This window comes from Trichomycterus rosablanca, chromosome 22 (assembly GCF_030014385.1).
Source record: "Trichomycterus rosablanca isolate fTriRos1 chromosome 22, fTriRos1.hap1, whole genome shotgun sequence".
In the NCBI taxonomy this organism is placed as follows: domain Eukaryota; kingdom Metazoa; phylum Chordata; class Actinopteri; order Siluriformes; family Trichomycteridae; genus Trichomycterus; species Trichomycterus rosablanca.
Genome location: NC_086009.1, coordinates 10,631,569 through 10,658,493, shown reverse-complemented (window position 1 = coordinate 10,658,493; position 26,925 = coordinate 10,631,569). Strand labels below are relative to the sequence as shown.

The 26,925-nt window shown below is 37.1% G+C and overlaps 1 protein-coding gene and 2 long non-coding RNA genes across 5 annotated transcripts; 1 reads left to right on the top strand and 2 right to left on the bottom strand.

The window, feature by feature from the left end:
* The first annotated feature begins 6,010 nt into the window (after positions 1–6,010).
* Positions 6,011–24,179, top strand: rundc3aa (RUN domain containing 3Aa). Of its 3 annotated transcripts, none has more exons than XM_063018433.1 (11): positions 6,011–6,139; positions 16,056–16,171; positions 16,863–16,996; positions 17,160–17,245; positions 18,383–18,472; positions 18,615–18,695; positions 19,695–19,860; positions 21,593–21,750; positions 21,963–22,082; positions 23,400–23,500; positions 23,724–24,179. In XM_063018433.1, exons 1-11 carry the CDS (start codon positions 6,033–6,035, stop codon positions 23,864–23,866), a joined length of 1,302 nt encoding a protein of 433 aa, XP_062874503.1. In that variant the 5' UTR covers positions 6,011–6,032; the 3' UTR covers positions 23,867–24,179. The 3 variants fall into 3 exon arrangements, with proteins under 3 accessions (XP_062874503.1, XP_062874502.1, XP_062874501.1); XM_063018432.1 differs by having other exon boundaries at positions 23,397–23,500; XM_063018431.1 differs by having other exon boundaries at positions 23,394–23,500.
* On the bottom strand, positions 10,052–12,750 carry LOC134335827 (uncharacterized). The gene is made up of 2 exons (XR_010015654.1): positions 12,478–12,750; positions 10,052–11,231 (listed from the first exon to the last, which is right to left on the bottom strand). It is a non-coding gene; the product is annotated as an uncharacterized LOC134335827 (long non-coding RNA).
* LOC134335828 (uncharacterized) lies at positions 21,679–26,546 on the bottom strand. The gene is made up of 3 exons (XR_010015655.1): positions 26,508–26,546; positions 24,550–24,629; positions 21,679–21,748 (listed from the first exon to the last, which is right to left on the bottom strand). It is a non-coding gene; the product is annotated as an uncharacterized LOC134335828 (long non-coding RNA).
* Positions 26,547–26,925: the final 379 nt, after the last annotated feature.

Here is a 26,925-nt window from a genome sequence, read left to right as displayed (position 1 = left end):
ACTTTAAAATAACTGTCCAGAATGTGATCAGCTTTGGCAACCTGAACAAAAAAAAAATCATACTGATCCCTTTAATAAGCACTTTTGTAATAGTTTATAGAACCCCAGTTAGCTTGAATAAACTGAAGTCTGTCTAGATTTATGCTGTGAACCTGCACAGTTACAAAATAACAAAATAAACCTGTAATGGAAAACATGTTGTACCAACTGAATGGGACATTTACCATAGTTACAGGAACATTTTCTCTATTTATTTATTTATTTATTTATTTATTTATTTATTTATTTTAGTAAGTTGATATTTATACCAAGGACACTATATGTATGTATAAATACATCAGAATATTCTGTTAAATAGGCTGCCTGGCAAAATGCTCTTATTGTAACTTGTTCTTTCAGATAAAATATACTCCGCTGTCTTCTGTACTCCAGCACCTTGTGTGTGATGTATTTTTGCTGACACTTAGACAGTATGCAAGATACCACACTGCAGACACATGAAAAATTAATGTAGCCTAATCGAATGTGCTTGCTAAACACACTAGTGTTATTTAAGCATACCCTTAATGTTGAGTGCTCACTGAGGTTTCATCAGTAAAATCCAGTTATGGGCTTACACTTATGTGCTGCCTTTCAATTATAGCCAATTTGGCTACAATATAATAATAATATATATTTTTTATATCATTATAGTTTGACTAAGGGTTGTCTGTGTATAGCTGACACTTTCCCCCATAACAGCCACTGTGCAAACTTTTTGCTTTCCTTCTCTACAGTCCTTTACTGCTAGACCCATTTACTCTGTTTGCTGAGTTCCTCTCCAAACTGTTAAATGAAGGTTGGAAGCACATAAACTTCTAGAGTGAAATTAAATAACGTATTTACTGGAAGTAAACAAACTACTGCAGACTATTATTGCACCTTTGTTGCAGACCAATAGCAGTGGCCTTTTTCTATTAGGATATCTGCTAAACTGCAAAAACTGTTTAGGAATGGTTTGAGAAGCATGAAAAAAGTCTGAGTGTCTGTGGGATGTGCTGGACAAACAAATCAGATTTGTGGGGGGCCCACCTTGCAGCTTACAGGATCTGCTGCTAGCTTGCAAGCCATCACAGAACAAACAACTCTTTACTAAACATGAGAAAAATTTCATTTAGGGACTGCTGCATATATAATGTGGATATGGTATGTATAAGTATAACATCTGTTAATACAACCCCTGGCAAAAATTATGGAATCACCACTCTTGGAAGATGTTCTGTCAATTGTTTAATTTTGTAGAAAAAAAATTAATCACAGACATGCCACAAAACTATCATTTTTCAAAATGTCAACCTTCTGGCATTAAGAAACAATAAAAAAAAGAAACAAATATAATAGTTGTGGTCAGTCACAATTGCTTTTTTTAGATCAAGTAGAGGAAAAAAATATGGAATCACTCAAATCTGAGAAAAAAATTATGGAATCACTCTGTAATTTGCAGTTTAAAAACAAAACATCTGCAGCAGATTAGATTTGCTAATTATTCTTCAGTTTAAAAAGAGTGCTTACACCTCGGAGAGCTGTTGCACAAAGCAGATTGTCATGAATCATGGTTCCAACACAAGATATGTCAGTTGAAACAAATGAGAGGATTATAAAACTCCTTCAAGAAGATAAATCATTGTGGAATGTCGCAAAAGATGTTGGTTGTTCCCAGTAAGCTGTGTTTAAAATCTGGACCAAGTACAAACAAAATGGGAAGGTTGTAAAAGGGAAGCACTGGTAGACCAAGTAAGACATCAAAGCATCAAGAAAACTTAAAGCAATATGTCTTGAAAACAGAAAATGCACAACAAAACAAATGAGAAACAAGTGGCCGGAAAGTGGAGTCAATGTCTGTGACTGAACTGTAAGAAATCACCTAAAAGAAATGGGATTTACATACAGAAAAGCCAAACAAAAGCCATCATTAACACCTAAAAAGAAAAGAACAAGGTTAAAGTAGGCTAAAGAAAAGCAATCGTGGACTGTGGGTGACTGGATAAAAGTGATCTTCAGTGATGAATCGCGAATCTGCATTGGGCAAGGTGATGATGCTGGAACTTTTGTTTGGTGTCTGTCCAATGAAATTTATGAAGATAACTGCCTAAAGAAAACATGTTAATTTCCACAGTTGTTGATGATATGGGCCTGCATGTCGGGTAAAGGCACAGGGGAGATGGTCTTCAATAAATGCCAAAGTCCACATTGAAATTTTGGACGCTTTTCTTATTCCATCAGTTGAAAGGATGTTTGGTGATGATGACTTCATTTTTCAAGATGATAATGCATCTTGCCATAGGGCAAAGGACGTGAAAACTTTCCTTCAAGAAAACATATAATGTCAATGGCATGGCCTGCAAATAGTCCGGATCTCAATCCATTTGAAAATCTCTGGTGGAAATTGAAGAAAATGGTCAATGACAAGGTTCCAACCTGCAAAGCTGATCTGGCAACAGCAAGTGACAGTTGAAGGCAGATTGATGAAGAATACTGTTTGTCATTAGTTAACTCCATGCCTCATAGAGTTTAAACCATTATAAAAGCCAGAGGTGGTGCAACAAAGTAATAATGGTGCAGTGTTTTCTAATGATTCCATAATTTTTTCCTCAGATTTGAGTGATTCCATATTTTTTTCCTCTACTTGATCTAAAAAAAAGCAATTGTGACTGACCACAACTATTATATTTGTTTCTTTTTTTATTGTTTCTTAATGCCAGAGGGTTGACAGTTTGAGAAATGATAATTTTGTGGCATGTCTGTGATTTATTTTTTTTCTACAAAATTAAACAATTGAAAGAACATCTTCCAAGAGTGGTGATTCCATAATTTTTGCCAGGGGTTGTATACATATATTCCTGCATTTCAGGCTTGCAACATATTTCAGAAAAAGTTGGGATGTGGGCAGTTAAGGACTAGTAATGAGGTAAAAATAACTAAATAATACTAAAAAATAAAAAAATAATAACCAGGATGTAAAGAAGATGAAACTTTGGGTCTCTGCATTCATATGGATGTTAATTTGATACTTAACATCTACCTAAATCTTGAACCTTCCTAGAGTTAGGATGAACAAACATCTGTACAGCACTCCATAAATCAGCATTAATGGCAGAGTGGCAGGACTGAAGCCACTGTAAGTGTTTTGCTACACAGCATGTTAAGGACTCAAACAAAAAAGGCAACAAAATAGGAAAGTTTTTTTTGGTCTGATAAAACAAAAATGTAACTGAGCAAAACAGCAAGCAATATGTTTAGTGTAAAACATGCACTACACATAACTTAACTCAGCCTTTAAAAATATTCTGATAGTGATCGGTCGTTCGCGAACGATCCGATTCTATTGAACGGCTCTTTAAAAGGAACCGAGTCGCGCTTCTGGGAGCCGCTACATATATGTTTATTTCTGCGGAGTTTGGCTGTATTTCCACCAGTCCGCTTCCATCAGTAGAGGGAATTAATCAGTCATAATAAGAGCTGTTTATTGTCGAAATTCTAATCTGAAAGCGGAGAGCGAGCGAGACACGCACACGCACACACACACACACACACACACACACACACACACACACACACACACACACAGAGCGCGAGAGAGAGAGACACTCAAACTTAAAAGAAGCTTTATTGGCATGACAAATAAAGACATTTGTATTTCCAAAGCAAGTTACAGAGAAATAATAAAAATAACAATAAGAAAGAACAAATATATACAAAACAGTTACATGTGCAAAAAATATAAAATAGAATAAAATATTAATAATTTAATATTTAAATTATTAATATATAAAACACACACACAAAATGAGAGAGAGAGAAGCACACACACACAAACTGATCGTTATTACTACCTCAATAATGTAAATATTATAATTTTTATTGTTATTATTTCGCACTGTTTTTATTAATATTTTATTCTATTTTATATTTTTGCACATGTAACTGTTTTGTATATATTTGTTCTTTCTTATTGTTATTTTTTTTATTATTTCTCTCTAACTTGCTTTGGCAATACGAATGTCCTTATTTGTCATGCCAATAAAGCTTCTTTTGAGTTAAGAGGGCCGTTGCCGAGCTACAGAGAGAACATGCAGAAAAGAAGCAGTGCTCTTTAGTATAATGACAAATAATTGAGAAATAAACTATAAACTCATTTAATTATGTTAAATCTGATTCATTCATGGCGCAAACTGAGCTTTTCGAGCCTAACTTACATCAAAAACAAGTATAGGGAGCGACTGAGGGCTCTGGACCAGGAGCTCCATGTCTGCCTCTCATCCATCCCTGCCAGAATAGGGCGATTGTGTGCATCATCCCAGGCTCAGGTTTCCCATTAAAAGTAAGTCACGTTTACCCCTCCCTCCCTAAATGACACCTTATGGTGTGTGTGCGTGTGTGTTAGCAGTCCGAGGGATGCAGAGTGTAAGTTTTTTAATACATTTAAAAAAAAAAGACTGGGGTGACTTGAGATTTTGCATACTTTTAAAGGGTACCGTGACTGAAAAAAGGTTGAGAAACACTGACTTAACTAATACAATCTCTAAGGTAAAACATGAGCGTGGCAGCATCATGCCAGAGGGTGCTTTTCAGTGGTCGAGACAGGGCAGTTGGTAAGAATTAAGAAATGTGTGAACGCAACCAAATACAGGAACATCTTTAAGACAACCTCGTCCAGACTGGGGAGACAGCTTACCTTTCGCACAGAATATGAGATGGTTTTACTATTCGTTGGTTTGTGTTTAATTAAAACAAACTATTTTTAATGGGGTAGAGGTATGGCAATATGGCTGGATATGACTTGATCACCGTCCACAATTATTGCTAATAGAGAAGAAAGCAACTTCAGTGTAACCTTGTACGTGGCTTGAATGATTAGTCCTTCACAAAGGCAAATCTGCATGATTCCAGCCTTGCTGAAGTACCCCCAGATCATTACCAATCCAGGTCTCCATCTAACCATTAGATAACCAGGGGTTGGGCCCAGCCAAAAATTAGACTCCAGACCCCAGTTTATGTATGTTGAACAGTATGGTTGGGGGTTGTCTTACCCTCCTAATTAATACTTGGACTGAAGGTAAAAACAACAGTTCAGGGGTGTCTGTATTTAATATATAAAGTATATATAGATACTATGAAGTAATTATATTATATAAAGTTGACCCCCTAGTTGTCATGGCTATATGTTTCTACTTTGCATGTAGTACCCAACCAGTACTTGCCAGAAATTTCTGCAGCTCTGTTAGTGTTGGTGTAGGCCTCTTGGCAGCCCAGTCCAGTGTTCTTTTTGTTTTGTTTTTTCATGAATTTTGAAGGGATGACCAGTTCACTAGCTGTGTTCCATCGTTTGTATATGTAATTCCTTGGAATTTGTATACCCTTCACCTGACTGATAGCTTTCAGCAATGATCCCTTTGATGCTTTGTAAGCTCTTGTAAGCTCTTTGTGGATCATGGCTTTTGCTATAAGATGCAATCAAGTAAATGTAAAGAAAATTCTACTGAGTTGAACTTTAAGAGGGTTACACACATATGCAAGCACATTATTTAGAATTTATTTTTCCTCTCTAAATAATTTTAATTTGTTCAGCTTAAACATTAAAGATGGAAGGCTGGTCCGATGACACAGTGGGTAGCCTCACAGCTAGAAGGTCCTCTCTGTGTGGGGTTTGCATGTTTTCCCTGTGTCTGTGTGGGTTTCCTTCCACAAATCCAAAGACATGCAGTCAGGCCAATTTGAGCTACTAAAACTAACCTAATTGCGAGTGTGTTTGAGTGCCCTGTGATGTCTTCTCGTGACGTTAACCCAATGAATTAGACCCACCGCGACCATGACCAGGATACATAGTTGGTAAAACAGACGGTGTGTGAATGATAAAATGTGAAAAACATGTTTGACATCCCTGACGTAGTCCTAGCATTGATTTCGCTATGTTATAGCAAAGTGTACGTGTGATGTGTTTTGGTAGAAAGGTGGGGGTTGTGTGGGAAGCTCAGAGTTAGGTGTACCAGCGGATGGAAGCTGCTTGTGTCAACACCGCGATGGCTATGGGTCTGGCGTCGAAAAAACCTGCTTCTAGAAACGTGGCGGTGGAGCGCAAGAACCTCATCACTATGTGCAGGTAGTGTTTTATAATATATTAATTTCTAGTCCCATTAGGAAGCAGTGCGGTATTCGGTGCGTGAGAAAAAGACTGGGCTAAATGTCGGTTGTTTTGTCAGTCTGTAGCCTGCGTTATCGATTTGACTGGATTTGTTGTTGAAAGCTATTTAAATATATGAAAATAGTTGGTTAATGACCGTTTTTATTAAAATAGCCAAGGCACGTTATTCTAGAGTAGGGCAAATCCTTAGTACGACACCTGAGTTTAAATGTTGGCGTAAGCCATTTGTAGCGTTTACACATGCATGCATTTATTTTCTAGCATAAATCACTGCTTTGTAAATATAACGGGATTTAAACAGCAGCTGTAATTGTAGAATTGTTTGTAAAACCACCAGTACTGATACGAGCTTTCACCTTCAACTGATCTGTGCATCCTTCATCACATCAGAAAGGACAAACTGCTACTGATGCAGGCTGTGCTATCCGAGGCTAATGTCACACCAAAACATTGTACAAAAACATACACATAATGCTGTCTAAAATATGAAATGACACTGTGGTGTAGTGCAACTTAAAATTCCACTGCTTAATATTTTATTGTTGTTCTGCTACAAATAAGGAAAAAATTAATAGCCAGAAGCATGAAGACATCTGAGCATGAGCTAGCTGTTCATCCTATTTCAAAACCATAGCTAATATGGTAATGTAGGCTATATCAGCCTTCACTCTTCTGGAAAGGCCTTTTTCAAGTTTCAAGTTTCAAAAGTGTGTCTGTGGGAATAAAAAAAAACAATTTTGAGGTTAGGCACTGATGTTAGGCGTGAAGGCCTGACTCGCAATCGACATACCAGTTTAATCCAAAAGTGAGGCTGAGGTCAGGGCTCTGTAAAGGCCACTTTGAGTACTTTAACACTGAACTCATCAAACTACGTTTTAATGTACTTCACTTAGTCTACAGGGGCACAGTCATACTGGAACAGGAAAGGCTTCTTTCCAACAGTTGCCATAAAATTGAAAGCATGTCATTTATTTTATGTAGTTGTTTTATATAGGGGTGGCACTGTCACCTCAAAGCAAGTAGGTCCTGGGTTTGATCACCAGGCGGGGCAGTCCGGGTCCTTTCTGTGCGGAGTTTGCATGTTCTCCCCGTGTCCGTGTGGGTTTCCTCTGGGAGCTCCGGTTTCCTTCTACAGTCCAAAAACATGCAGTCAGGTTAATTGGAGACACTGAATTGCCCTATAGGTGAATGGGTGTGTGTGTGTGTGTGTGTGTGTGTGTGTGTGTGTGTGGGTGTGGGTGTATGTGTGTATGTGTGTCTGCCCTGCGATGGACTGGCGCCCTGTCCAGGGTGTTACTGTGTGCCTTGTGCCCATTGAAAAGCTGGGATAGGCTCCAGCACCCCCCTGCGACCCTAACTGGATAAGCGGTTAAGAAAGTGAGTGAGTGTTTTATATAGCTGTTAATAAGGCATGTGGCTGAAACATCGGAACTTGGCGATTACTATAAGTCCTAACATACTTTTGATAAATAATTAAACAATTTGATTAAGGCAAGTGTATCATAAAACAGAGAAAACAGTAATTAAAAAGCATTGCTAGTCATGGTATTGACTCAACCACATCAGAACTCGACCACTAACTGTTCACAAATATAAACATGACAGACTCTCTTGTTAAATGGTTGGGATTTACTAAAATTATTGACATTTTCTTAAGTATAATGTTTTGCAACATATTTTCTTGCCATTTTACTACATTTACTGATAGTAAAAACATATCTATGGTATTTATGAACATATGAGCGGCATGGTGGCTAAGTGGGTAGCACTGTCACCTCACAGCAAGAAGGTCCTGGGTTCGATCCCCAGGTGGGGCGGTCCGGGTCCTTTCTGTGTGGAGTTTGCATGTTCTCCCCGTGTCTGCATGGATTTACTTCGGGTGCTCCGGTTTCCTCCCACAGTCCAAAGACGTGAAAGTGAGGTGAATTGAAGACACTAAAAAACTGTCCATGACTGTGTTCGATTTAACCTTGTGAACTGATAAACCTTGCAATGAGTAACTACCATTCCTGTCATGAATGTAACCAAGGTGTAAAACATGACAAACAAACAAACTAACTAATACACAAACAAACATTTATGAACATACCAGAAACACTTAGAACAAGGCAGAAATACACCCTAGACAAAATGTCAGTCCATCAATTAAATTTTTGACACCTAGTGTGTGTAAGAAAACTGGAGTACCTTAAGGACAGTAATGGAAATGGCTCCAAGTCATTAAGCTTTTTTTCAGATATGTCTCATTGTAAAGTGCTGTGACTGTCTGTGGGGCTCATCAGTGGTTATATTCTGTACCTGGTAGAGCTCTTTGAAATCTGTTCTTGTTGGCTTTTTGCTTCCTGGCTCATTGGTTTTGCGTTCTATTCTGTTCATTCCTCAGTGACACCTACATGCCCTGTGAGGCCAGTATCTTTTGTTTCTACCAGCTCAGATGCTGGCATCTTTTAGCTTTTTCAGAGGAACTCAGCCGATGTTGTAGTGCCCTTTGGCTGTTGCAGAGTATCCAGCTTGACTGGGCAAGCTTCCTCCAGAGGTGGCGTAACTGCACTATTTTGACTGGAGCCCCACAGACGAATCCACACTGTATGTGTTCAGTTTGATACTGTACTCCTCTCTTTTATCTCTTCTTCCTAAAAAAATGAGTTATCACAAACTGGTGAACCAAGTAGCTAGAGTTGTAATGACTTTGTTTAAACACCTTTTGTTTAACCTTATTGTTTTCTACTTTCCTTTGTGGTTGTGCATTTTACTAGTGGTGTGTCGCTGATGTCCCTTTGGGGTGAGTGCATGGCCTCCTGAGTTTTCTGACATATGCTGGGAACAGCATAGACTTATGTCCCTGTGTATAGAATGTCTCTTTTCTGTTCTGGAGTTCTCTTCTTTTTCTGGAGTGTGATATCACCTACTCAACTAATGCGCTTGCCTATCTGTTCTTTTGCCTCTTCATCTTGGGTGTTTCTACTGGCTGACCAGCTGACTGTAACACTGTTAGTGTTAACTGGAAACCATATAGCATTCCCGCTACATCTATAAACTGGCTCTTTGCCCAGATTTTATTTCTGACTTGAACTTGATGTTTCTATGTGAAATGGATAAAGTGGTTGGTAAAATAAATGAGTACAGCTAAGTCTTATGTTAAAAAGTTTGCACATGGGTATTAGCGCACACGTACTTTACTTTGATGTACTCAGTCAATCGAGTTTGACATCAACATGGGCTTTAAGGCTGCTGTGCAACAAAAAGCTCCTAATCTAAAACCTTCAGATTATAACTTGACTATAGTACATTGATAAGTTTGTTGTTGATTGCATAGACAAAGAAAATGCAAGAGCATGGGGTGGACATTAAATTACATTATATAACTTTCTTTACCAAAAACTAATAGTCTGAATTGCTGAAATCACTGATAAAACATGAAGAGCAAAACACATCATTCACAAGTTACAATGTAATTTTTTATTAGAAAAGGGAATTGTATTACCTGCTTTTCCAGAGGTTTTCAAACATTATGTTAGCATAAGCATTAGATAATTTGGACATTTTCACACTGTAAACTGTTTTCATTATTTGGAAGTAGGCAACTTGTATGTTGAATATTGGTTATTTAAACATTTGTGAAATAAAATAAAGATTGAGAAATTATTTAGTTCACTAGCAATCTAGGAGTGGTTAACATATGGCCCACTGAGATAATAAATGGCAATTACTCTGTTCTGTAGCCTTTTAAAAAGTACAAAATAGTGTAAAAATCATAGACAAAGGAGGCAGTTTACTTTAGCATATAGAGATGCACATCTAAACTTAATGTATATTTAAACTTCAGTCAACAAAGTAGAGCTAAATAGTATTAAACAAGACATAACCAAACAAAGTCAGCTAGTGTTTATTAAACATGCACCATGGTCAGAACCTTCCTTTCAGATAGCTGCAAAACACTGGTTAAACACAACACAGCAACAGAGAAAAGACTTTAAAATAACAAGACATTTTTTTTGACAAGGACAGTTTAGAGCAGTGTAATCTACTACATTTAAAGACAGGCTACATAATGACTTAAATAATAAAAAATGTTAAACTCAAAATATTAATACTTGCTAGCTTAGACATATCAACATTACATGATCATTTAACTTTAGCTTAAATATAAAAATGAGCTCAGTTTACATTACTAACGTTTCTAAGTACTTACTGTATTTGAAGCCCTCTGTGTTTCCAGATCATTTTACTCCCCAAATCACATCAGACATTAACATGTACACAGGGAGTTTATGTCTGAACTTCAGACAACAAAAACACAGTTGGATCTTACAGTAAGTTCTTGCTTGCCCCTGCTTGTATGTTTCACTTTAAACCCCAGCTACAGTTGGTCAGTCCGTATTAAAAGGTGTTCACATACATAATGAACAATACATACAGTGACTGCTTACATTACAATATTCTAGATAAAACAATTATGAAAAGGACTACATATTTTAGTTTGTATTTTAGGACATTTTATCCACTTGTGGTGTTCACAATACACTGGTTTAAAAATCTGGGATCAGTTTTTAGCTTTCATTTCCCAATGTCATATAGACAGTGATGGAGCTAATACAGTACACTAATATAGAACAAAATATAAGCACAGTAGTATAGATGTAAAATGGTATCATCATCATTATCATGACAGGGTGATCTTGAGGGCATTGTATGGGGCATGATGACTTTTTTCCAGGTCAAAATTGAAAGGTCAGAGTTCCAGCAGATCTGAAGAAAGTCTCAGTTTTGGTAAGTTGCCATGCATGTGTTCAAAGGCTTTATGCAAACTTAAAAGGCAAACAAAAAATCCAAAAATCTCTTGTCCTGCATGTAATGACCAATTTGGCCATAAAATTGGTCATTTAGGGAACAGTTGTTCTTACTTAAAATATTTTTCTTAAGAACATGGCTGATATAAACTATTAATTCAGATGTGTAGGCTGTTAAAAGTCAAAAAAATGTGTCTTGATTAGAAGACCAATTCATGTGGCAGATGCTGAGGGAAGTTGGTGTCAGCAGCATGTTGAACCTATAGAACATATGGAAAATGTTAACATTAATTTTATATTATAAACCGGTTCTATCTCTAAGTTTTCCTTTGTTTCCTCTCTTACCCTTCCAAAATGAAGGAAAATGTGATGAGAGATAGAAAGGTTAAAATAGTTTTGTTTTTACAGAGCAAGCAGAAAAGCTATATATATATCATTTAAATCTGAATTTAGAAATCTTGGTATTTTTTATTCATATTTGTTAAAGTGTAGAGTGGGCACCACTTTTCTTCTAGCTTCTGTCTTAAGATAAATTCTGTTGCTTGCTTCCTGAATAGCCTTCAGCATAGCCTTCAACACCACATCTTTTGTGTTTTTTATCTAGGACTTTGTCAACCCTCAGAAACACATACTCTTGTCATTTACTCAACACTTACAATAAGCCATTTAACATTCTCATTGTGTAATTAATGGAGGACCTAACTATATAATAAATCCTTTACGTTTCTTTTAGGGATGTGGTATATTAAAATAATTGTTTTTTCTTATTTATAGTCCCTAATCTGAGAAGGACTGGGGTTGTGGCATATAATTTTGGAAGAAAAAAGTTTTAAAAGCTGATCATGGGTCTGCTGTTGAGCTTCAAAAATGGAGACACCCTCTTATGTCATCTGATCCTGCAGTTACTGAAGAAGAGACACAGAGAGGGAAAGAAAAAAAAAGTGTTAAATATCAATTTAGAAAGAAATAACGAGGATATGTGTTATGGTTACCAGAGGACAAGGGTTACCAGTTGAAATAGAAAAGTAGTCAGATAGGAAAAAAAGAGATGCAATATCTAGCCTAGGAAGGACAGCAAGCAGCTATTCAAAGTGTATTAAAATTCAGTAATTTGCCTATCTGAGGGAGTGTTTAAAGAGGGTACAGCAAGGCTTTCCCTTGGCATACTGCCATAGTGGGCAAGAAGACAAAAGACAATTGTTGAGTGGTGGTACAGTTGTTTATCAGTGTCAAATTGTACCATGAGCATCTTGCTGCAATTTTCACCAATTTTAGTAGTTAAGCCATGCACTTTTCTACACTATTTAAAAATGTAAATTTTTTGCCTTTGTGAAACGTCTTAAAATGAACATTTTATATTACATTTTATATTACATTTTATATATAACAGTTAAATTTTTTTTTATAGTTTTACTAATTTATACTATGCTAACACATAATTGTCTAGATTAAATTTCTGCAACAAAACTTTTACTGGAAAGCACATAATCAACATTTATCACTGACCTGCATCCATGTCTTAATCCAGAGCAATAAAAGGAACAGAAGTAACCTTGATGTCATGTTCAATCCCACAGTTTCTAGGTGTCAAAATAGAAATTAAAAAATCATGGCTGGTAGCCCAAAACAGTCCCTTCAGAATTCCACTGTGATGGTGCTCTGACTTAAATTGTCTTTGATATTCAGACATGGTAGATTATGCTTTCCTCAACGTCTCAACCCTGGTTCCCCACACCCTCACCACACACCCTTGTTTAGACAATTCTGACCCAATTCCTGTTAAAGAGTCTTCCTTTTCGGCAGGAATGCCTTTCGGAAGGATGTGGTCTTGGTGCCTCTGCTATAGGAAGCACCCCCCAGAGAGATCTTGGTCTTGCCACTAGTAATAGTCGAGCCGCCCAAGGATGTGGTGCTTTTCCCACGGGAAATTAAGCTGCTGCCCATCAGGATCTTGGTCTTGTCCCTCTTGATGGAAGTGTTTCCTAGGCTTAGGGCCGTCTTGCCCTCTGTGATGCTAGTGTTACCCATAGTTGAGTAGAACCAAGTTGCGGTAGAGGAGGAGAGGCAAGGAATCTCTTCCTGTAGCAGCCAGCCTGGAATTTGTTGAGCACGTTGGGGTTAACTCTTGACTCCTCTCCTATCGGGAATTTTTTGATCCCTCGGATTTACAGGACAGGGATGTAATAGCATATCACATTCCCTGTAAGCAGGACACTTTTGCCGACAGTGCCTGCTTGGGTGTGACAGATTCATGTAGCAATTGCTGGGATAAGACCAGAATGCAAAGTGCATTCAGTACAGCCCCCGTATAACAGCAAAAAGCCGTTGTTGAGCAGGACGACGTGGGCTCTACAAGGCCACATACCTCCCTGTGCTCAGTGAATGGATAGATACTGCTGTAGGAGGCCGCAGCCCTATCTGGGGGCCGAAGGGACAGTAGATTCCATTGTACCATTGCTAAAGCGATGCTGTGGAGCACACTGAAGGACACATTGTTGGAGGATACAATCGATTATGACATCACTAAGTTCCATGGCATTGTTTTCTGGTAGTATTGTTTGCTAGTGGTATCTGATAATACTGTACATGGGTACTAAGTGTGATCTTTATAAAATTGAAGTAATGCATAGGAATAGATTTTTAACAATTTGAGTGACCATAGTTAGTAAACTGTTAAAGATGTATTAAAATAAATTTTTTAAACCAAATGCTGGTACCTTGGTAGGTCTTCACATGCATGCTTTCAAACCCCTGCAACTAATACAACATTCAGACACATGCAATATGTTTGATCTGCAGTAGTACTAACACATTATCTTATTACTGTTGGACCTACAAAGCCAAGAAATGACCAGCCCCAACCTACCTGAAGGCACTGATTAAACAAAACCTTGTAGCCTTAAATACAAAAAATTGGCTTCACTTGACCCAGCCCTTAACACACAACAAAGGCACAAGTTTCCCATGTGTGGAATGAATTTTGTTGGCCAGCAACAGGAGCATTTGCTGTGTTCAATAAATATTAACTATCCCTACCCCATTAAGCACTAAACTTACACCTAATTAAATAAAAAAACAGTAATGTGTTTCTTTTACAAAATGTTTTTAACTTTTTGTACTAGTGTTATATCTACATAATCTTTATATTAGTGTTATAATATATTTACATATTTTTATATTTGCTTTGTAAAATTTGGATATTACATTCCCTCTGTTGGGGGAAAATAAACAACAAAAGTTTCTAATTACAGTATATTTTGATACAGTTTATTAATATAAGTTAGCTGAGTGTATTAAATTGGTCAGTACAAATATTTTGTGTATTGGTCATGTCACATAAAGCATCTGCACTTTGGAACATAGTATTTAGTGTTATTGGTTCTTTCTAGACACATGATTCATTGCTTGTGTACACATGACACTAAACCAGCTGTTTCATGCTAAAATCCTCCCACCACACTGACATACAAGAACTTGCTTCAAACCAACTAGACACTCATACCATTAGAATCAGAACCCAAGGCTGATTTCCATCATAGAAATAATGAACATATTATTTAAACCAGCTCAGACTTTTCAACCATATTCCAAATTTCAAAAAACAGTTTCATACAGGATCACAAGCTGATTTAAGTTACAATACTTCTGACTCCACAACCTTATCATTGGAACAAACAGGCAAAACACTTGCATCTTACACAGCAACTAACTTACATAAACCTTCTTTATTCTTTATTCTGAAGTCTGTTTTTGTTTGTTTCAGTCAGAGATGAAAATCCCAGTAGAGGTTCCATTGAGTTTCTTTGCCTCTTTTGAGGAATGTTTTTACTACAGTTACAGACTTCTTTCCTCGACTTAAAGTAGTCTTGCTTAAGGAACTAGTGGTCTCCCCATGTGTAATTGTGGTTGTACCCACCGTAAAGGCAGTCTCTCCCCTCCGCAGCTTGGTCTTGCTTCTAGACACGGCTGTCTGTCCCCATGAGATGGCATTCTTGCTTCTCAGCATTTTCATCTTTCCTTTAATAAATGAGGTCTTTCTCATTAAAAGAGATGCCTGACTTTCTAATCTTTTAGTTGTTTCTTGTTGTGCTTCTGCTGTCTTTCCCTTTTTGATTGTCCTTCTTACTCTCTGCAACTTTCTTCTCAAGCCCGAAACTATGGAGCTTTTTTCCATCTAGGTGGTCCGACGCTTAGACAAGAGGGCCTTGCCAAAGGAGGTGGTAGTTTTGCCTCTGCTGAAGCTGGCTCTGCCCAGAGAGATGGTAGTCTTGCCTCGGGTGATCGTGGAGTCCCCCATGGATGTTGTAGTTACCCCACGGGTGATGGAAGACTTGCCCATGGTAATGGAGGTTTTTCCACGGGCTATAGATGAACCACCCAAAGACAAGGCTGTCTTTCCTTCAGTGATGCTGGTGTTCCCCATAAAGGCATGAATGGTGGTGGCTGTGGTGATGCTGCCAGTCCTTTTTAGTCTCTCTCTCCCCTCTGAACTTTCGTTGAGAATGAGTGGGCTAAAGCAGTCTCTGCATACCTCCTCATTTGCTGCAGGACTCTACAGGTTTGGCTCTGTAGTGAAGTCCTGTGGAATTGAGAAAATCCGCAGTGGCAGTACTATAGGCAGCACTAAATAGATAAGGCCATCGCTTGTTGAGTGAGTGGGTGGAGAGACAGAGTGTGTGGGTATTTGTTTTTAAAGTCTTCTGTCATTTTTTTTTTACTGTGAAGTCAAGCTAAAACAGAATAAAACCCAGGCAAACGGAACAAAGGTCCTCATGCCAACAATAGCATTGCACTATTGCATAGGACTACAAGGATTTGGATTGTGATTGCTGTCATTGTTATACATGCAGGGCTTTTGAAGAGGCACATTGTGTAGCACACAGGACAATTGAAGTTGACCTCAGTTGCCTGTCATGGCACCATTCCTTAGAGCTGCCAGTTCCTTAGTTAGAGAGAACTAAAGCTTGTGTGTGTATGTGATCAGTGTAAGACAACACATTTGTGCACAAGTGTTTCTATTTATAATGAGTATATATATATGCAGATCCAGTCTTTTTAGGTTCTGTCAATTCTGTCTGTTTTAGGTTTTCAGTAAAGACTTTATTGGAGAAGTACACTGCTGAGCCCATTGATGACTCATCAGAAGAATTTATTAACTTTGCTGCGATTTTGGAGCATATACTCAGTCATCGCTTTAAAGGTAAACACGTGTCCATACATTAAAATACATAACTGTAGTTGCGAGAAAAAGTATGTAAACATATATAATGTGTGACACTGCATTATTTACTTTAAAAGCATTGTCTGATTTTATAAAAAGTTACACACAACAAACACATCAATGAACTATTCACAGTCTAGGCTGAAAAAGTATGTGGAAAAGAAATTGAATGTAATAATTCTGTTGCTGCTAATTTGAGTATTGAAAAGATTTTCCCCAAATTTAAGACATGCATCTTTTTTAGGTAACATTGTTTTTTTTATGTTGTGTCACTCTATGAACATGTTTTATAGAGGACTGCTAAATAGCCAAGTCATTAAAAATGTGTTTGTAACCCTTTTCTAGATTAATGAATCCTTGATTTACCTGAACAGTTTTTATCAAAAGAGGATTGCATGACACTTCTGCAGCCCACATTTCCGATCTCATCTCATTAATTGCACTAAGTTTTAAAAAAGTTGTTAGCTGAAAGGTTTGTTAACTATGTTTTAACCAGGATTTTAAGTAATCAGTTAGGACCACACTTTTTGCATAGTTAAAGCATAAATGTTAAACATTTTAAGGGTTTTACAGACCTGTTCTTGTAGTTGTTTGACCTTTTGTGCGCAAGTGTAAATAGTTTTATAAGCCATAATGCATCAGTGAAATATGTATTTTGGTGCTGGATCAGGTCCAGGAGGCTGGTTCAGTTCAGATGGACAGAGAAGCTTCTGGGATTATATTCGTCTGGCCTGCAGTAAAGTCCACAACAACTGTGTCAGCAGTATTGAGAACATTGAGAATATCAGCACCTCTCGAGCCAAGGCAAGATGTTAAACACTCCCATGATTTAAATGACTTTAATAACCTTTCAACTGTTTTACTTTTCTGACTACATATTTTGTTATTCTTCTCTGATTCAGTTTGACCTTTGTCTAAATGCATTTTCCCATTGTTTTGATATTTTTTTATTCTTTCCATTTTGTAGGGGAGAGCATGGATTCGCATGGCTCTTATGGAAAAGCGTCTATCTGAATATATTGCCACAGCTTTAAGAGATACTCGGACCACCAGGTTAGATTACCCTACAAATTTGGGGGCTCAAGAGTGGTACAACACGTTTGCAACACACAAGTGTTTGCACTAATGTTAAGATTAAAATACTGATAAAGCCATAGACATCTGTGGTCAGGGGTCCAAGAAGAACATAGCTGGCCCTGCTCTCTGTCTGCTCTGTCAATCATAGTGGCATTAACCAATCACAAAAACCTGGTAAAGTCATGGAATTCTGTAGTGATGGTTCTTAAACCAGTGACCAAAAAGAATTGCATGTGTTATTCAGTGATACTCTTTAATACATATTTGAGGTCACAGTTTTTCAGTAATGAAAAAGTCATAGTCTCAAAAGTCATAAAAGTTATGAACAGGAACTCCTAACAGAAGGAGACCTTTAGTGCTTACATTCAAGACTCGTTTTAATGAGGTTGTGTAAACAGCAGATTAAAAAAGTAGTGGTTCATGTCTCTTTGGAAGCTTTTTCAGGTTTGTGGTGTTGTTTAATAGGGGAGCTAGTGCAATTGGCAAAATGACTTATTTGGGTAACAAATACAGTAACTAAACACATACATTTAGTTTATTTTATTTATTTATTAGGATTTTAACGTCATGTTTTACACACTTTGGTTACGTTCATGACAGGAACAGTAGTTACTCATTACACAAGATTCATCAGTTCACACAAGGTTATATCGAAGACAGTCATGGACAATTTAGTATCTCAGATTCACCTCTTTTGCATGTCTTTGGATTGTGGGAGGAAACCGGTGCTCCCGGAGTAAACCCATGCAGACACAGGGAGAACATGCAAACTCCACACAGAACGGACCCGGACCCCCCCACCTGGGGATCGAACCCAGGACCTTCTTGCAGTGAGGCGACAGTGCTACCCACTGAGCCACCGTGACACCCCATACATTTAGTAAGATTATGAATAAATTTTTGATATTTTTGTAAAATTTACGAACACTTATTAAAAATGCATAAAGCTTTCTTAATTCAAAAAAGAATCATGTACACGTTGTTATCCCCTTTTTTTGCAAATACTTTGTTGTTGGACCTGATCCTGTGTGTGTGTGTGTGTGTGTGTGTGTGTGTGTGTGTGTGTGTGTGTGTGTCTGTCTGTCTGTCTGTCTGTCTGTCTGTCTCCTGCAGAAAGTTTTATGATGATGGTGCCATCATGCTTAGAGAAGAAGCTACAGTCCTGACAGGAATGCTGATCGGACTTAGTGCCATTGATTTCAGGTAAGAATGCTCACACCACGTTTACTTTTTAGTCTACAAAGAAAGACAGACAACACACTTAACCTTTATAGCTATGACCTATGGATACTGGTATAAGTATTTTACATATTTAGTTTCTTTAATCTTTTTTTTTTGTTTACAGTTTCTGTTTAAAAGGAGAGATACTGGATGGGAAAACACCAGCAGTGATTGATTACACACCATACCTAAAATTTACCCAGAGGTAAGCAACCCTGACTGTTGCTTTATCTCTTTGTTAATTAATAAGTAAAAAAAGCAGTGCTTTTTTTTTTTTTTTTTACCAAAAATTACATTATACAACAAAAAAAAAAGTTATATTGACACATGACATTTTACCTGTATATAAATGTGTTTATAAAATAGGGTAAGATTCTATAAAAAATGGGAAATTGTGTAGTACCGTCTGCATATTTTATCATGATTATCTAATTATGATGCAGTTACACTTTACATGCTTAATACAAACTGATATTTTACAATAACAGCTCAGTATGGGGCAACAGTAAAAATCTCCCTCATTGACCTATCTGTACACTCTAATTTCCATTAAAGCAGAGGTTCTTAAACTGGGGTGCAAGTACTACTAGTGATGTTTATAGCACCTTGGGTATTACACCTAATTACCTTGGAAGACTGAAATAACTGCACTGAAATAAAAGGAAATCTTTTAAAATCGGAGTAAAATTGTAATAAAATAAAGTGCATATATTCTAGTCTGTATATTTCTAATATATATAAATAAACTAGGTTTCCTGTTTAATAAAAATAATGTGGGCTATGTAGCCTCTGCACTTCATTTCCTGATCTCCATTCCACCAAGACCTATTTTTCCAAGACCTATAACTTAAATAGCAAGAATTAATGTTTTGCATAATGTTAAAGCAAACAAAATCAGATTAAAGAAAAAAATATGCTGATCAGACACAACTGTTGACAATGAGAGGAATTTCTCGTTGGCTGCCCATGCAACATCTGATGTTCATCTTGGCCCAATGCTAGTGTTAGCAACCATCACAGAATGAGTAGAACACAGTATAACACTATCTTGACTGATTGGGTTTGAGCTTTCGAATAACTTTAGGTGGTTTTTGGAGGTTTAAACCATTGGTTTAAATGATTTAATTATACATTACTTATTATTATTATTATTACCATGTGTTCTGCAGCTATAATTATTCTGTTAATATTTCTCATCTAATAGCTATGATTACCTAAGTGATGAGGAGGACCGTCGCAGTGTGGACAGCAGTGCAAGTGAGGACAGCATTGCTGAGCATCCTTACATCCCCCTGGTCACTGATGAAGAAAGCTGGAGCACCAGGTGTCGCAAGATGGAACAGAGATTCAAGATCGTATATGCTCAGAAGGTAAATTTACAATAAGTTTTTTACATGAAAGTTTACTTGCTCATGTACAGAAAAGTAAAAAAAAATAAAGTTATAGTGTCAATATTCCTTCAGAGTTTAATGTTTTATAAAAATGTTTGGGCAGGAGTGGTCTTTGTAGCAGTGTGTTGCCTAGTTGCCTAGTGTGCAATTATTTCTTCTGGTGGTTTTTGGTGACAACCAGTTAATATCACCAGGCCTGACTGACTTCATTAACGACATCTTGTGCCTTTTATGCATCTTTTCCACACCATGTAACCTCTATCTGCCACTTGTGTAAGGTTTTCTTTTAAGGTATTCCTGTTCTTGTCGCTAAGAAGCACCCCCATAGCATATTGCTGCCACCACCATTCATTTTGAGGACATTATTTGCAAGATTATGTGTGTTGGATATGGCTGAACAGCCAACTCTAGATAGATTCAATGTTGTGCTGAGCTTCTTCCATTTCAGTATGAATGAGGCCACTGTGGTCTTTTGAAAACTCAAAGCCTTACATATTTTATATCCTTGCCAGAATCAATACTTTTCTGAATAAAAGATTTGTTTTTTTATATTTTTTTATTGTGTCTCTACGTAGACACATTGTAGACCTGGGCATTGTATGGCCCACGGCCACATCTGGCCCTTTGGCTGTCCCCAACCGGCCCGCATGAGGTCAGTGGCAATTATTAGCTTTGTGATATCCAAAAAGAATATCCAACAATAACAAATGACAGCAAATGAGGTAGTTACACTTTAAACAAATTAGCACTTTGTGTAAAGTTAATTTTAAAAACCTGCACATTTTGTTCACACCTGTTTTCGAGAAAGTCAATTAAATAGTGAAATAATGTTGATATTTTAGTCTGTCTGCTTCTTATTTTCACTGCCTGATTGTAACATCTACTCTTAACAGTAAAAGCTTATCAGAACTGTACAATTTACAGCTTTTTTATATAGAGATACAATTAATATTGAGCAGAATTAACTTTACCTTTGTTGGTCCGGCCCTCCACAACAGTCCCAGTTTCCTATGTGGCCCCTTGGAAATTTAATTACCCACCTCTGTTGTAGACTATACTTAGAATATTGTAGATTGGTGGTTTATTTTTAATAAAACTATTTTAATATTTAAATGTATACATTTCTTGTTAACCTGTGGAGGGAGAGACAAATTTGGAATACCAGGAGGTAAATGACACTGAAACAGATAGAATGTGCCTTTACATTTAGACTTATCTCACAAATTCAAATTTTAGAAGTGCTACTGACCCGGCCATGCTGGGTCTAAAGAAGAAGGGGTCGGATGGGGTTTTCACTTGCTGCCACTGTGAAATATTATCTGAACCAAGGTGGTAGTATATGAACTTTACAGAGTGGTTAACTTTAGCCTTTGTTCATTTCAGTGTTTACTAGCAGTATGTGTTCTGGACATTGGCAAATTATATTTATAAAACATTTACTTTGTAAATCATTGAGTTTTAAATGTCATGGGACTCATTTTACCATAGCATTTTTTATGATTTTTGTGCCATCACAAAATAAACATTCACTGTAAAAAGAGGCAATTTTAATGTTACAGCAAATACCATTTTCTATTGTAGCAATTATTTTTAATAATGCCAGTTCAGCCACAACTCTTCAATCATTGTTGAAGTGGATCATTTCATGTTGTCATTTATGTGCAGGCAGAACCGTACAAAAACGATTTGTGTATATTGAAACTGTGTCCAGGGTTATCTGGAAGAGCTGGTGCGATTGCGAGAATCACAGCTGAAGAATGTGGAGACAGAGAATAAGAGACTAAATGCTAAACTTGAAGAGCTGCAAATCCAGAGCCAACAGGAAAAGAAAGAGCTTGAGGCCATCATTCTGGAGCTCCAGGCACAACTGTAAATAGACACATACATTCATCGCAGATTTTTAAAAATTAAATTTTTACACACTTGTAAATGCATCCAGTGCCGTATTGTTACAACAGTTTCTTTATGCATAGTTGCTTTCTGTGGAATGAAATAAATGCATACCAAATTCTGCCTCCATAGTCAAATGATCTCCATCTTTGTCTTTCATTCTTTATTTTTCTCTGATTGGTGCCCTGTAGAACTGGTGTCATTCCACGTGAACCAGCCCATTTGCCAACAGACCTGTCAGTCTCCTTAGTCAACCAATGGCCGTCCAGACGGACTACCAACAACCAAGGGAGTGTAAAGCTATTCCGCCGGTAAGTAAGCGTGTGTATGTGTTAGATTTGTTTAAATAGGTGCATTTTGCCCAACAACAGTCTATGGTGCAGTACATTTTTAAACCGGTTATCCCAAATTTAGTGGTTGATTTCTTTGACAAGTGTCCCATATTGTACCTGCTTGCTAAATTTGGATACCCTTCTTGACCAGGGACCATGCATATTGCAGCGGGCTGTATTGGTAGGATAAGAAACAGTGCGGACTGTTAATTGGTCAAGCAGAACTACCGCACAACTGAGAGAATAAAAGAGCCATATTTAAAACTGAACTGCAATAGATTTTATTAAAGTGGTGTCATGAAAAACATTTAAAGAAAACTAAAGGAAAGTGAACGCCACATCAACCGCATAGAGACAAACTGAAAATCATCCTATTGTTGCTACTGCTATTGTCATCCTGTTAATCGTTTGCAGTAACACAGGGGGTTTTTCTTCAAAATGAAATTGTATGCTTTGTCCCATAGCCAGGCAGGTTTGCTACTCTGCTTTCATTAATGTCTTTAGGAACGTTCAAGGTACCAGAAATGTTCTTATACCCATTGCCCATTGGTGCAATGAAATTATCTCCTCTCTCAGCTTTTGTAACAGCTTTTTAGTTTTCACCATGGTTGCAACACACTTCTCTGGTGATGCTTATATAACACATCACAGCTGAAGCAAATTAACGGCTGTTATTGAGTTCTCAATGGTTTAATTATGTGGTTACTCAACTTTAGGTCATACAGACTAGCAGGTTTGAAGTTCAGCAGTGCTTTCTGTGGGTTAAATAATAGTGACATGCCAGTATTAACAAAATATGTTGCTAATCAAAAATACTAAATTGTTCTATTTTTTGTTCATTTGTTGTGTCATGAAGACGTAATTTAAAGCAAAACTTTTGCTACAGTAAATTAGCTCTACAGTAAAGTTTATTTTCTTTGGGGTTCCATTATTTTATTGTAATTGTACATTTAACATTTTACTTTACATATGTAATTTGTTTAAATTCAGCATTTAAAAACAATATTATCCAAATGTTCATGTCCCTTTTTATTTGTAAATTAAATACATTGTTTCTCAGTGATCTCTGTGCATTTTGTGCAAGGTTTCTAAATCAACAGTTGGTCAAAGAGAAACTGTTACCTTTGGCTATTGTTTTTGTTGCAAAAAATCTTTCATTCACTTTTGTGCTGAAACATTTTAGTCTTTTTGTACATTAATATTATTTAGTAAACATGGACTTTTAAAACATTTTAACTTAACAGTGCTTGACAAAGATGCATTTATATAAACTTGTGTGTGTTTGTTAAGGAGAAGTTTTCACTGTTTGAACCTCTGTGCTGAGGCCAGTCTAAACTCAAAAGATCCTTTTAAGACAGATGGGAAGCAGAATGGAGAGACAGGCTGGTGCTCAGCAGGTATAAGCACTCACACACAGAGACACACAAACATACTCACACACAAATACAAATTTATATTTATATGATTATGGCTTATGACATATGATTGTAATAAGCTGGTAGTTCTGTAAAACTGTGTGGGGGATAGATCATGCAGATGCAGGTTTACCCATTCCAAAGTGGGAGAAGAATTCTGCTCTTTGCATGTGATTAAGCTTGTTTTTCTTTGGTCTCCTCCCAGAGAAAGACACTACTCCGTCTATGTTGGGCCTGTGTGGGTCTCTGGCTTCTTCACCGAGCTGCAAGTCGCTGGCCAGTCTCAAATCCAGTGAATATTTGGTAAACATCAGTGCAGAACCTAGCCCGGCCCTGTCTCCCAGCTAGGTGGCATCAGAGTTCACTGAACTAGCAATTCAGGCTGATTATATGATATAAGAAAAGAGGCTAGAATGAATTTGTGTTCATCTGCATGAGATCTGACCTTCATCCTAATGACTATCAGTGTATTCACAGATCTGATGTGCTTGTGCCACCACCATGGCCTGGTGTTGTATGTGGGTAGCAACAAAAGACCCAAAAGTCATGTTTTCTTTGTTTGTGAATGATTGGCTGAATAAATTGTGCTGCTTTATTTATACATATATATTTTTATTTGGTAATGTTTTGGTCTGACAATAAAATGGTTATTTTTAGCTGACATTTTTGGCTGCCTATTTTGTGCATTTAAATCACTATGATAAAGAACTATTTCAGGGATCTGTTTTGATTTTTAGTTTTTAGTTTTTTTGTGTGTTTTCAAAAATACATACTGAGGCTATGACAAATAAAAACTGTGATTTGAGGAAAGTTGTTCAAGATGTATAACGTATTTTGAACAATAAAAGATAAGTTGTAGATATGTGTAAACCTTGGTCATCTTTGTGTATAAAAACACTCAATAAAGATGTATGCAAAAGTTTGGGCACTTCTGGCCGAATCACATATTATTTATGTTTAAGATCTAAACAGCCTCTGGATTAAAATGTTAGAAGGAAAATTCTGGGGTGCAGTAAAACATGTTAGCCCACCTGTGCTGAGTTCTTGAGCCTGGGTTTTCCTTGATCTGCCGATGGGGTGGTGGCAGCAACGAGAGAGATATAAGCACCAACTGGCAATAAATGGATTAGGTAAAAAAAAAAAAGTGTCATATGTGGGTTTTGCTTCGCAATTTTGTCCAGAGTAAAGTCACTTGAAGCATGTTAATATCTTTTTAAAGTATTTTCCTGCTTGGTAAATATCAGTTAGCTTGATTTTCAGGCCCTTAGTCAGCTGCTTAAATGAGCCATTATCCCATGGTTGCTTTAAAGTATCAGAAGTTTTTTTTGCTCTGGAATTGTCATCAGCTGACAGCTAATAGTAATTCCTAACCTGCCTAATTAGTCCTATTAAGTCCTAGTAAGGCCTAACAAGTTAAGTTTACTAAACATTTACAGATGCTAAAAATCAAGAATCAACAGAGATTTAATTGACTCCCCAGAAAGAAAAAAACAACAATATACTGTGCAAAAAGAAGCCTTATTTTAATCGTCCATAAGCATCATTGAGTTTGCTGGGCTTTGAGGCACCTGGTATGGACCATCACACAGTGAATTTGTGTATTGTGGAAATGGACACTGTGTGATCCAGACCAAATACGAAAAGGACCATCCTAAATGTTGTCAGCAACAAGCCTGGGTCTGTCATGGTATGGGCTTGTGTCAGTGCCCTTGGCAAAGGTAATTTACACTTCTGTGATGACAGGATTAATGCAGAAAAGTACATTGAGATTTTAGAGCATTATATGCTGTCTTCATGACGACACATTGTCCAGGGACATCCATGCATTTTTCAACAAGACAATCCAAAACCATATGCTGCACACATTACAAAGGTGTGGCTGCAGTCCTGACCTTTTCGCAATAGAGAATGTGTGGAGAATTTTGAAATGAAAAATGTGACAATGACAACCACATACTGTTGCACACCTTAACACGTATTGGCAGGAAGTGAAATAACATCTGAAACACTTTATTGCTTGGTATCCTTGGTGCCAAAATCTATTTTAAGAGTTGTAAGAAGAAAAAGCAACATTACAACGTGGTAAATTAAGTATAGCTAAGAAGCTTCCATCAGGCTTCCAAAATATAACCTGTAGGACATACCACCTGTCTTCAAGGAAAACATCGGGAACTGATTTCAGATGCCAGACAAAATTGACAGAAAACCAAAGAAGCGACCAGTGGAACTTAAGAGGTCATCAAAAAGAATAAAAGAAAAGCCTGGGAAAATAAAAAGTAGTAAGAAATCAAATTGGATGGTCAATGATGAAAATTGCAAAAAAGCAGTGACAATAAGTATTTTTCAAGGAAACTAAATCATAAAGCTGATAGAAAGAACAAGAACCAGTACTGCAATATATGTAAAACTTGATGAGGATGAAAACAATTGTGGTAAAGCAAAATTTTTTTCCATCACAACAAAAATCTTTTTATGCCAACAAATAAGCTGAATAATTAAAAAGCCAGATATGAAGAATATTGATTCCTTTGAATTTTGTGCTGGCAAAGACTTTTAAGACCTTGGACGCCGAAGTAGACAAACAAATAGATCTAAAACAAAATCAAACTAAACTCAGTGTTACAACTCAAATCCCAAGTAGTCAAAGTTAAGCTCACACTGCTTGTGTTCAGTGTGGTGTTCAGACTTATATGGGTTTAAAAAAAAGAAAACTTGGCTAAGCACTTGAGGGCGACACCGAGGCACAGTTGGTAATAATTCAGGTTAATTTGGCGATTATAGTTAAATGTCCTTTCAAACTGCAAGAAGATTTTGTTCGATAAAAACTTCCCCTCACACAGCAATGGCCAACTCTCGTCCACGCCATCGATGGTAGGATATAAAATTACTTACTTCGTCTAAGTTTGTAAAAAGCACTGATAAATAATAAAGTTGGGGAGCCGAATGAATCGGCTCTTATTAATGAGCTGAGTAAATTGTTATGACTCACTGAAAAGATCCTGAATACCTCTTAAACACAGTCTAATAAAGTAAACGTAAATTTTAATAAAGTGGGCGGAACATCTGCGTTCACACCTCTCACTCAGAAGCCGTCGGTACCGTAAACAACCAATAGAACATCAGTAGTAGTTTGGTTAGCTAATCAGATTGTAAGCATGGGTTTTGAAGCCCCGCCTACTCGACAGCGCGTGGAGGCTTGCTGGTGTCATAGAGGAGTAAAGAGAAACTGCCACATTTACCCACAATGATAAAGATTCTGGAAAGTTTAACGTTTAATTGTTAGGCATTAGTTTATACTGCCGCCTCGGTTAACGGGTTTATGTCAGCTTTAGTACACATTTTGTACGATAAATGAGCGATAAACTTTGCTTTACCGTTCATTGAATGTAAAAAGTTTTGGAGTCCTT